Raw genomic sequence first — 13,095 nt, forward strand, 5'->3', positions numbered from 1 at the left:
TGTCTGAGCTATATTTTTCAATGTCAAAGATAACTAAATAATTAGATGCATTTCCATTAACATGAAACTTATCTTAATACAATGAGATGACTCTTGTTTTCGTATTCCAGGAGGTCCATTGGCCTTTTGTATTCTCCTATCTATTCATATTTCTCCTAATATTTACAAAAAAATTACAATGAGACAAATATCCCATGGTTATGTGTCCAACACTCAAGGGTCTCCCTCAATGTCCATAGCAAGGGCAAAGTGGAAGTTGGGCACAAGCATACTACAATCTAGATATCTCAAGGCAAGAGGGCACTCATCTAAATGCTCATCTAAGGCTACCATGGAGACCCAAATTTGGAGAGAATCAAGAATGAGGCATGTGATCCCATCAAAACCTCTAACAATGCTGAAACATGTTTCCTGCTGACAAGTCCAAGCCCATTGTTACCCATGCATCCAAGGTGGTGTCCACACGGGGCTTGCATGTGTCTCTGTAAGAAAAGGAGATCACAAGATTCAACCATCTGACTAATTGTTCTTGAGGAAGACCCAATTGCTCCATTACGGTTCCAAAACCCAATGAAGATAATAGATGAAACCCCCTACCATGAAAAATTGATCATTTAGCCCAAGGACAAGACCACTTTGTAAGGGGGGAGGTCCCACAAGACAACATGAAATTCCTATGATGGCCCACTTCCCTTTTTTCCTCATTGTTGTGACCTAGTCCCTAAACTATCTAACCTCAACCAACTAGGCTCTGGTGAGGCCAACATCAAGGAACATCTTGGGTGGTAAGGAGATCAATTGTCTCTTAGCCCAAATGGCTTTAAGTCAATTCCCTAGTGTTGAGAAACAAAGGAAATGAGTGGAGTTGGTGCCCATCCAAGCTCACTTGAGGCTAAGGTCCTTCAAATCTAGTGTAGCATGAGGGAAGGAGGTGGCTACCTGTAAAGAGTCTAGTAGGGCCAAGGAGAGTTGCCCACAAACTCTAAGGTGGGAGAGTTGCCCACATACTCTAAGGTTAAGTTCCCAAGTGCGACAAAGACATTCCATGTTTATCACACCTTGTCCCACCTCCTCTACCTCGAGCAAGGGGGGTTGTTCCCTTTACCAAACCACCCAAACCCAAAAACTAAGGGATTAATGTTATGTCTTCATTTCTTGTTTAAATAGGGTCTATTGTGATCTCATCTTTTCTTGTAAGCTTTTGATGTCTGAGATTTCATAATGGATAGTGAGGGGGTCACTTAGGGGGTTTCATAGGTGATGTTTTTCTAATATTTCATTTCAAAAACTAGTTGTTTGAGTTCTATGACCAATGAGATAACCTTGTGGTTTTCACTTTCAAGAAATTCCAATCACTTCATCAAATTTTTAATTTGCGATGCTCGGAATGGGAAATATCTCTCCAAGGCAATGTCAATGGGGTTGTAAATTAAGGTTTGCCTTGTTGCAGTTTTTGTTGCCCTTCACCTGCACATTATTGTTGCTAATGCCAATCTTTGCTTCTACAATACTAAGAAATCCACCATTAGAAAGGATACAAAGATGACCAAGGCTTGAGGATAGGATCATGTAGGGCCCAGGTCACATTATGGTGATGAAGTTCTTTATTGGGGGTTGAGCAATGAGGATCAGGGTTGGAGAAGAGAATGGTCTGAAGGGTGAAGATTGGGGATTAGGGAGGGTGGTGATGATGAGGGAGAGGTGGAGGAAAGGGAGGATGAGGTAAAGGAGGAAAAGGATAAGAAAGTTGATGGAGAGAAGGGGATGATGGTTTTGGGGTGTGAAAAAGGGTTGTTGTAGGACTAGGATTTGTCGAGGTAGAGGTATCCAAGTGAAGGGGAGGTAGGGGGAGACATGGGGTTGAAGGAGAGAGAAAAGAGTCGCAGTGGAACCAACCAGATGGAGGAGAGGAGGAGGAGCAACAACAACGACAATTTGAGGAACTAGAAATGGAGGCTAAGGCAGCCCTGGTCGAAGGAAAGGTGGCTGCACATAGAGGTGATCGAGTGTGTGTCTGCAGTAGCTCAAGGAACCTACAAAAAGTTAAGACAAAAGGCAAGGGATAAAAGGCATTGGCAATTTTGAATGGGATAAACTTGATATGGACAAGGAAAAATCCACAAAAATCTAAGTTGCATGAAACGGGGAAACGGGTACGAGTTTCGGAAGCAGGCACGGGTACGAAACGCGACCTCCCCAAATTTTGGAAACGGGGAAACGTGAATATATATATATATATTAGAATTTAGGACATTTAAGAAATGTTATGTGCAATCCTAAAGCATACATGATACATTATAATTTATTACATTTAAACATTATGATTGTGTGATCGCCAGTCTCCAGGAGAAACTACATGCTCAATTGTGTGAGAGAATGAGGCGAATGTCACTTTTATAACTTGAGAGAGACATCTAGAAGCAACTAGAAGCCACTTTAGTCGCCCAATAAAAAAATAGAAAACAAAATAATAATAATAAAACATAAGAAAAAGTCAATTTGCATGAGGTCCTCCTCGAGAAACGGGCCAGTACGGCCGGAAACGAGTTTCCAGGTCGTACGGTACGGGTTTCCCCGTTTCCATTTCATTTCCGTACGGAAACAGACCCTAGACCCACATTTCCTGCAACTATTAAAAATAAGTAGTACTTTATGATCAATGTAAATTGTTGCCTTTTCTTTGAACAATCTTATACAAACATACTACAAAGTAAAACAGCAATAAACTTTATGAAACTAGAAGTTTGAGATCAGTGAGAAATTTGATGTGTGATATCTTTGTCTAAGACACTGAAGAATTAAAAATGAACAATAAAAGTAAATTTGCTGACTATAATTCCATATGTATGATTTCCAGGTAAAGCCATACATTCTAGTGCCATTTGAATATAGAATCGTTCTTGATACTTAATAGCAGCTGCAGTTCATGAACTTCCTCTCAGATCTTGATATTGTCTTTACAAGGGTTAAAGAATGCAATGACCTTTTCTAAAGGTGGTAAATCTTTTGTTGAAACCTTTGGACGAGCACCATCAGGTACACTAATACAATTTTTGTAGCCAGCTTCTTCCATGGAAAGTTTATTAATTTCTCCTTCAACCTGCAGACAAATCCACTTAATTTTGACCAAAGAGGGTAGTAAAAGCAAGAAATAGATGCAAGAGAAGCTGAACCAGTACAATTATAATCGCTCTTGCTTCTTTGATATCATCCAGCCCATAAGGAACCTCTTCCCCATTTTCTTCCTGTTTTTGGAACATGCAATGGCATCCATTAATTGATTCTTGTGGCATTTCATGACTATGAAATGGGAATTCCACCAACGATAATGAGAACAATAGAATTTGAGACAAAATCATGAAGTTTAATAGCAAGATGAAAAAAAGAATAAATAAGAATTTCCCAGTACTAGCTTTTTCAAATATGATTTGCTTCAAAACTATGACACGGTTTTGCAAGCTCATAAACAACCTGCCAATATAGTTTTTGTAAATCACAGTATTTGCAATTGACAATCTTCCCATTCGTTCGATATGTAAATGCAATTACGGCCTGTACAAATAGGGTAAGTGTAACTATCATGTACGATGAGTGCTTGGAAACTAACAGAAACAAACTTGTGCTAACAAGAAATTAGTCAGGTCTCAACTAAACCTGATTATTTCTTCTTGTCTGCATAACCCCATTTCTCCGCAGGATGTCTACGGAAATATGGCAATTAGCAAAGTAGTCACGGATCTGCTCTGAAAAGAAAAATTGTCAAAGTGATCATTTCACATCTAAAATAGTTGCAGAGAATGCAACAACAAAAAAAATATCAGCTCATAATCTTTGGAGTGAATTGTTCTGTTTCTTTTTTTTTAAAGCAATAATGTCAAATATCCTTAATTCCACTGCTCCAGACAAACTAATACTACCCTTCAAAACACTCCATGTAATAATAAAACTACTAGGTGCTACGTACTTATGGGACAGGCATTACCCTTAATAACTTCAACATAACTACTCTCATGAATGAGCCAGCTTAAAGAGAGATTAAAATTATTAAGCAATATACAGCCAGGTCCACAGAATTCCATATGGAAGCATTAGTATGGGAAATTGGGATTACACAATGATAGAACTTATATTTCAACATAAAAAGCAAATATAATAGAAGAGCTTGACTGAAATTGAAAAGAGGTCCTGTTTGGCAAGAAATGGAAAGCCTGACAGGCAGAGAGAAGAGTTTGAGACATCATGCAGTTGACAGGTATTTCCTTCCTATGAAAAAGGAAATGCCGTGCAACCTTTAATTGGACAACTCATCAGTTGCTTTTGGAACTCCCCTTTAGTATAAATCTCACCTAGAATTGTCATCTTTATGAAGGTTAGAGATTCTCTTCAAATTAGATCCAAAGTTGACAGGTTCGCTCTCCTCACATATGTTGGGAGGAGTGATGCTTTGGTTCCATGGCATATTCTTGTTGTAATATTATTGCTTTATACTTAAATATAGGATGCATTTGCCCACCACTGAGAAGTATTATTCAGTTTTTGTTCTAGAACTCTCTTAAGGTTCAGTTGTCCATAATTTGCAGTGTCTGGACCTATTTTTGCCAGAGCAGGAGGGGCAGTGGTAAGCGAAGTAAAAACACAGGCCTTTCTTAACAAGAAAGGTCTTCCTAGTTGACTTGATAGAAAATGGAAGATCATTGGGACAAGATAAATATTAAAGTACCAAGGCAATCTCTAGAAGAGACACAAGTGTTGATAATGTTGAAATTCAGATAGATGATAGAATTTTTTATCATGGTAATTACTTGTGACTGATATGCATTATTTTGTTAGTATTTATTTGTTTAGTTATTTCATCAAGCAATTACACATTAGCAAAATACACAGAACATAATGCAGAAAAGACAAGAGACACTAGAAATTAAGCTTCAAGCCAGGGCTAAACCCCACAAGGGGGCAAACCCAACCAATCCTTCTCTTATAGAATCAGATCAAAGTGACATATCCAAGACCCGAGACCAAGACCAAAACTGCCACAAAGATCCCAAGTCAACCCTCCTCCAAGTCTCCTCCAATCAAATCAAAGTCAACGTTGGTCAATCTGGTCAACTCCTGAAATTTCGGGCCTGCAGTAGCACAGAAATTGCCTCAGAAAATTTGCATGTGTGAGCAGAATTAGGACAGAAAACTCATCTCCTCTTTCTCCTTTGACTTCCTTCTCTCTCCTTTGACTTTGGCTGTCCTTTCTTCTCGATTAGGCACAGAAATGGTGGTGATGGGTGAGGATTGAATGATCTCCCAAGAGGTCGAGTTGTCTTGTATTTACAGCTGTCTAGGAGGGTTGAATGGCTGCCACATAGGCTGACTTGTCCAATAAGGGCCGACTTGGTCTTGTTTGACTCTTTGACTCAAAAATAAAATTCTTTTTCTTTTCTTTACAAAAAGTCCAAATGGGACTTGACTCAAATACATTTCTTTTGACTCATAATAAATTCTTTTTGACTCATAATAAATTCTTTTTGACTCAATTGACTCTATAAGCATGAAGTACATGCTTTCACCAAAAGTAATAATAATGAATATAACAGCTTGAGTGGGCCTAATGGTTAAGAACGTGTTTTCTCTTAAGAGGTCACAGGTTCAAAACCAGAGGGGGGTAGAGTATGTATGCCTCCATAGACTTAGCAGTCAAATCATTGTGTGGAGGTGGGTCCTTTGTCCCACAAACAAGGGGGTCTCATGCACCAATTTGGTGTCTGGCTTGGTCATGACCTTAAAATTGGATAATAATATTAATAATAATAAATATGTCAATGATAAAAAACTACATTTTATTACATTATGAAGACCAACACTAGTTACATTTCAACGCTCCCTCTTAACTAGGGAGGTATTCATAATGACACAATATGATACTCTCAAGTTGAAATATTCATAGAAGAAGGATTTGGATTGATAAGCATCAATGATGATTTACATCACCATAGCCAGCATTGTCAAAATAGCAAAGCCTTGACTAACACACTCTATCTCTCCACTAAATAAGAGCACAATGCTGGGAGGCATAGTTTTGGACACCACCGCCTCTCAAGGCACATACCCCACCTGGATGTTCACCAAGCATGTCTTCACAGGACCATTTCCTAATCCATTGTCACAATACTTGACACCAGGAAACGTTAGTCCTCAGGACTATTCTTATGTTGGATTAATGTACTTGACTTACGATGGTTAATCCTAGTCAAAGTACAAATCCTCAAAGAATATCAGTCCCAAATGCTTATCCAATCTACCGTTCTCTCTACCAGTGTTCATGCACTAGGCATACAATTGTTAGTCCTTGCAATAATCTGTGACACATGGAGAATACGGTGTCCAGTGTCCACCCTCACTCCCTCTCAACCAGAGAGGAGATCCTCACTTCCTCTCAAATAGGGAGGAAATAACCACAAGCCTAAGCTTGTCTCAAAAATAAGCATCGACTACCTGTTCTTCCATGGAGATCTGTTGTAGCTTTCTCAGCTCCTATCTGCATCATACTCTCGAATCATAAAGCACTTCAATCTTCCTGGTTTTCTGACAATCTTCATGCAGTTTTGAATCCAACATGTCATTAAGTAGTTCATCAAACATCTTATGGAGCCAAACTTCTTCACAGCTGATTATACAAGCCTTTAAATCTTCTTCCTTTACATTACAACAAAATTTTGCTTCACGCTTTTCCAAGAAATCATATCAACTCCATTAGTATTTTTATCAGCATCAGTATTGTCAACACAATCAATGTGTTCCTGAATCAAACTAATCAGCGACTAGTACAACAATATTAGAACTCTTCGACTTCTTGCTAAAGGGTATTTCCCTAGAAGCTTCTCTAGGTTTTTTGCCAAACTTCAAGTACTCTTGTATTCATCCAAGATCTTACAACTCCCTCTTGCCATCTGAGATAAGTGAACTTCTTCCCTTTTATGTTGCCATCTAATTGATTTCTTTGATGCATACTTCAAACTGCTACCTTCTTCTTAATCTTCATGATTTTCCATGTTCTTTCAATTCTTCCATTTGCTAGTGAAGTTTAGATAGTTCTTGTCTCAACCTACAAGTTTAGTTAGAAGACTACAAAAGAACAAATATAGGCAAAATATAAAGATAATAACAATAGTAGTAATCAAGGAGATGTAGAGTACTTACCTTTTGAAGGAGGTCAACTCCCTCTTAACCTTGGACCTGTTCACCAACCTTGTTCCCATATCAACATGATGGCATTCCAGTCATTCTCAAGAGCTAGGTCTTTCTTTTTCTTTTTTACAGCGAAAACGATTAGTTAGGGTTTTGTTCCTAGGGTTTTCTAACTCAAACCTTAGCTAGGGTTTGCAAACTCTAGATGCTACAAGTTCCAAAATCTTCAAGACCTACCTTTAAAAGTTGCAATTTCTACAAGTACACAACTTTGTTAGTTGCAAAACCCTAGAAATGTCTAACATCGATGATCTCTAACATATCTGCATAGATCTTGATACTAAATTTTAAAAGAGCATAAGATCATTAGCTTGTTCCTCCTGTGAGTTCACCATGATCTAGAAAACTTAGCATTATATGCAAAATAGTTTGAAATACAACGTTGAAATGAACAATAATTATACATACCTCTTTTGACCTTACCTTATTCATCGTTACAGGGATTTGATCCTTGCTCATGTACCAACTTTCTCCAACAAAGGTGCCTCAATTGTTCAACCATTGTCAACCATTGTACTAGGATACGAACCACAGAAATTTCTTTGGGCCACTTACTTTGTCTTGGTTCCTTTCAAACTTCATATACAGGTCAACTTTATTAATGTAAATCATCCTTCTTTTATGTATAGCATGGTTGCCTCATACATTCGTGTCACACAGATGATCCTTAAAAATATCTTTGTTAATTTTAGGCAACAATGATATGTTCTATGCTTTAGAGCAATTTTACTTCAATTTCTTTATTAGCCTAATATCAATATCCATCTTAGCAATCACATCAACATGATAGCAAAATACAGATAGAACATAAACATAAATAGTAGAAGACAAGCCAAGACAATAAGACACAAGATGTGGCACTAGCCAGGGACAAACCCCAATGTGGGTAAACCCTTGATCAAATCTTCTTTTAGTCTTCAATAGTTCAGCAGAGAGAAATAGTACAATTTATAACATCAGCAAAAGAGCCCTAACTAGAAAAGTCAACGCTAGTCAACAGGGCAGATTTGACCCTCGGCAAATCGGTCAACATCAATCAAATTCGGCCTCCAAACAACCTTCAAAACAGTCAAATTCAGCCCAGTAAAAGTCTGGTCAAACAACCCACCTGCGGTCAGCCTTAGCTGCAGTCAACAGTAGTCAACAGTCAATATTAAGCCTCGATTTCTATGCCTAGAAATGCAGCCTACCCAAACAGAGATAGCCCTCACAAAAACGCAGTGAAAGGAGGTCAACGCATGCTGGTCAACACTTGGTCAAACTGTCCAGAAATTCGGTCCCCTGAAATTTCGCTCTCTTGAAATTTCGGACATGTGGAGAGAGAGAGGCCCAAAAATCCGTACCCAATCAATGAGGAGAGGGAGAGTGAAGTATGAAGATGAGTGTGTCCAAATGAGGCTAACTCACCTTCTATTTATATGCAACATTGAGGATGAATAGACGTGACTGTTGGGCTTCTGAGCCTACATAATTTTGTTGGCTGACCTTGACAATTTGACCATAATCAAAATAAATTCATAACTTCATTTGTACATGTCAGAATCAGATAATCTTTAGATCAATCCTACACCTCTCAGAGAGAGGAATCCAAGAAAAATATCACTTATCATAAATAAGATGACCCATGTGGAGTTTGGCCCTAGTTGCTAATTTTAACACTCCCTCTCAACTAGGGAGAACTCCATCTGCTAATCCATCTACCAATCTTTACTATCTCTGCCATCAATGCATTGCTTTGCACTGCTCTGCTCTGTTGAACTATGATTTGTTGAACTATGAGAAGAAGTGATCAAGAGTGTATCATACCATTCTCTACTGACCCGAAGTCAATCCCAATCAAAGGAGAGTGTGTCATACCACACTTACTGACCCGAAGTCAGTTCCAATCAAAAGAGAGTATGTCATATCACTCTTACTGACCCGAAGTCGGTTCCAATTGATCCCAGACTATGTTGCCAGGAAACGTGGGTTTGGGGACGGGAACGGGGACGGGGACGGGGACGGCATTTTTGGAAACAGGGTGCGTGGGTTCATCGGGTAATATAATAATATTAAATTTTAATAATTATATTTTATAAATTATAAATTTATAATTAATAATATATATGAAATTTGAATTTGTATCTTTTTTCAACTTTAAACAAGAAAACTTTAATGATAATCATTTAAACATGCACATCATTGAACATTCAACATTGACATTGAAATTTCAAAATTTATCACCAAAAAACTGTTCATTGTTTACATATTAACATGAATCATGATATGGGACAGATTTTGTCACACACAGCTGACTAAGATACACTAGCCAAGTTTCCTACAAACTCAGGAGTACGCTCAAAAGTCCTAAAGTATTCTGAGTTCTCAAAGGCTCAACATTTTAAACTTTATTTTATTGGGCTGCCTTGTGTGTTTTGTGGGACAGCAATGAAATATATGCTGCCAACAGCCATAATTTATACTTTAATGTAGCCACAAGCCTTAAAAAATACCACAGAATTTATATGTTAATGTAATGATTCAATTTTTCAAAAATTAAAATATATATACTATGAACTGTTTTACTTTTTCCTGAACAAATTTTGAACCATTTAATTGGATTTTGTTGATCCATGGTGAAATTATATTGCAAGGGCAAGCAACACCATTGATAGAGGGTAGATAATGAATTGGCTTGAATGTTGTGTAGATGATTGAGTTGAAATACATTCTCACTGAACGGTTTATATTGTAAAGAATAGCACAAAGCTATATTCAGTGTATGAATGCATTTATGTAATTCCATTCATTAATGCAAAAAATGATGAAGATTTTATGCGCTTTATTAATCTAATTGCAACTATTTCAGGTTAAAAGAACTGAAACGTATACTTCTCATATTACAGTATATAGTATAAAAAATTAAAAGTTTAACAAGTCTAGGTTGAGTAGAGGTAATTTTGTGGCATTGTCATCTCTGTTTAGGGCTTCGGTTGGGTACAGGAGTCAGCGTAGGGAGGCCGAGGTCTGTTCCTTAGTGAACAGTGAGCTGTTTTATGTAAACAGTGGCATGAATCAAGCCCTACAGCTCAGCGTTTGACAACAACAAGGAGGAGGGACTATGCCGCAGCTGTAGGAGGCAAATTGAGTGTATAAAAGTGGACTAACAGTTGTGGCTCATGTTGCAGACAGTCCAAAACAGCAAGAAATTGTGACATTCATTCCGGAAAGCCTTTAAAAGAACCCAAAGAACCCAACCCGAAGAACCCAAGAATCCAAGAACCCATTAAAGGAAAAGAACCCAAATTTTTTTTTGAAGAACCCGGTTCTTCTGGGTTCTTCTAGAAAGAACCCGTACCCGAATCCGGTACTTGGGTGCGGGAACCCGGGACGGGTTCGAGAACCCCACCCTGGGGTGCGGGAACCCGTGCAACATAGATCCCAGATCAATATCGGTCATCCTAGCATAGGTAGTACATTAGTACACGATGCGTCCATCAATAGTACTATGGTCCCTATCCTCATTTCCCTACTCATTGGCCAGATGAGAGGTACTTCCCATGAGTCCAGAACTGCATAGGTAGGATATTTCAGCAGGTGAAGGATAAACCACTCATCCTGCCTACATGTCGCCAAGGGGCATCCTAGGGGAACGCTGAACCACTCACCTTGTACACAACAAACCACTAGGGGAAGGCTAAACCACTCACCCTAGGGTTGCTCACCAATCCAAGAAGTACCCCAAGCCCCCCGGAGCTCCCAGAGGTCAATGTCCATCTCATACAGGACCCTCATAAGAGGGTCTCTCCACGACTCCAAATTGTTCTCGGAAGGCTAAGAACTTGACCTTCCCCAGGGGCTTTGTCAGAATATCGACGACCTACTCATCAGTCCCAATGTGATGGAGCCTTATTTGCTCCTCGTTGTACCATATCTCGGATAAAGTGGTACCTGATATCTATATGCTTGGGGTGATCATGAAACACGTGTTGATTTTGGGTAGCATCGGATGTGCTCTAGCTCCGAAATTTTGTGGAGGGGCTAGAACACATGAGATCTCCAAGACCCATAAATCATTTGGAGAAATTCCACCCGGATTATGAGTTATTAAAATAATTAATATTTGTCATGGGGTTCCTAAGTCTAAACTTATGAAAATAAAAATATTAATGGGTAATAATAAAAATATGGGTGAGAAGCTTCTAAGAGAAGGCGATCAAGTCTAATCTAATCTTAGTCGTTGATTAGGGACTTAATCTCGGTCGTTGATTTATCAACAGGGAAAGTATAAGAGAAGACTTGAGAGTCATTTGGAGATACACCGGGCAAATACTCAGCAACCCAAGGGAAATCGATTCTCAAGGAGAAGGAGTTCGATTTCAGAGGGAGAGTTGCAGGGTGAAGGAAGAGAAGGGCATCAACATCAGTCAGAGACTGAAGAGGAGGTGACGTAGACCATCAGAGGGACAGCGCAGAGGGAAGATCAGAGAGACAGCGCAGCAAGGGACGTAGTCCTCACGCAAGCCTCATGCAGAAGTGACGCAGAGGTGACACAGTGAAGGCTGAAGGGTCTCTAGGGTGTCAGAATTTCTCCAAAGGGGAAAATTTGTTTCAGGTGTTTTCCTTGTAAAGAGATTGTTGCTGAAGAATAATAAATAAACCCTCATCTGTTGCACCGGTTTTCTCGCATTGGGTTTTTCCGAGGACAATTGTCCAAAAATAACTGTGTTGATGTGATTGATTCTTGTGCTTGTATATCATTGTTATTTTCTCTATGCTATTATGTGACAACTATGGAAAAATTTATTTTGATGTTTACTGAAGTGTTTTGTAAATAACTTATTTAAGTAGGAGAAATAAATTAGTTACTTCAATAGAATTTCGTGTTAGGAATTTTCACATGGTATCGGAGCAGAGATCGGGCAACAAGATTAGAGAATCTGCAATGAGTCGGGAGCATGATGTTGGGGCAACAACTCAAACGGACTCACACAGTTCTCCAGGGAAAGAGGAAAGCATGAAGAATATGGATCACGACTATTCTATGTTAGCTTGTTAAAATTGGCAACTAGGGCCAAACTCCGTGTGGGTCATCTTATTTATGGCAGCTGATATTTTTCTTGGATTCCTCTCATCGATAGGTGTAGGATTGATCTAAAGATCATACGATTCTGATAAGTATTCATGGAGTTATGAATTTATTTGTGTTATGGAACAATTCGTCAAGGTCGGCCAGCAACCAAATAAACCCCACATGTGCTCAACGTTTTAGTATAAAAGGCGATGACTTGAGAGTCATTTCACACACACTTCTATCTTGATTTCTCTCCACTTGTCATGTTTTAGTGGAAGAGAAATCTAGGAGTGGAAGCCCTAGACATTGGAGGAGAAGAGGCTGCCCTAGCCGTAGCAAAAGAAGGCAGCCCTAAACGTTGTTCTAAGGCAGCCCTAAACGCTGTCCTAAAGGCAGCCCTAAACGTTGTTCTAAGACAGCCCTAAACGTTGTCCTAAAGGCAGCCCTAACGCAGTCCTAAGGCAACCCTAATGTTGTCCTAAAGGCAGCCCTAACGCAGTCCTAAGGCAGCCCTAAACGTTGTCCTAAAGGCAGCCCTAACGCAGTCCAAGAAGGCAGCCCTAACGCTATCCTAAGGCAACCCCAACCTATGCTATCTCAAGGGTATCCTAGCCGTTGTTAAGATGAAGATAGACGTTGTCCTAAACATACCAATGGTGCCCTAGCCGCAGGCATATGGTGCCCTAGACACAGGCCTAATGCAGCTAAAAGGGAGGATTGTTTTAAGGCCTAAAACAAGGCACAAAGCTGCTGAAAGAAGGCCGAGGGTAGCTCGAGTTGAAGAAGGGTTGTTTGGGGTAGCAAAA

General features: G+C 39.3%; 1 protein-coding gene across 5 annotated transcripts in view; it reads right to left on the reverse strand.

Moving 5' to 3' along the window:
* LOC149227906 (primase homolog protein-like) overlaps positions 1–13,095 on the reverse strand; it is a 282,014-nt gene that overhangs the window by 183,841 nt on the left and 85,078 nt on the right. For 4 of the 5 annotated variants that reach the window (XM_089377966.1, XM_089377965.1, XM_089377967.1 and 1 more), the window contains exons 6-9: positions 3,655–3,743; positions 3,472–3,552; positions 3,180–3,245; positions 2,984–3,100 (exon numbers count right to left, since the gene is read on the reverse strand). In XM_089377966.1, coding sequence (XP_089234092.1) covers positions 2,984–3,100; positions 3,180–3,245; positions 3,472–3,552; positions 3,655–3,743 — 353 coding nt within the window. The remainder of the gene's footprint in view (positions 1–2,983; positions 3,101–3,179; positions 3,246–3,471; positions 3,553–3,654; positions 3,744–13,095) is intronic. The other variant, XM_089377968.1, reaches the window with a different exon arrangement.

This window comes from Pinus tabuliformis, chromosome J (genome assembly GCF_031772625.1).
Source record: "Pinus tabuliformis cultivar Carrire ecotype Pingquan chromosome J, CPIR1, whole genome shotgun sequence".
Lineage (NCBI taxonomy): Eukaryota > Viridiplantae > Streptophyta > Pinopsida > Pinales > Pinaceae > Pinus > Pinus tabuliformis.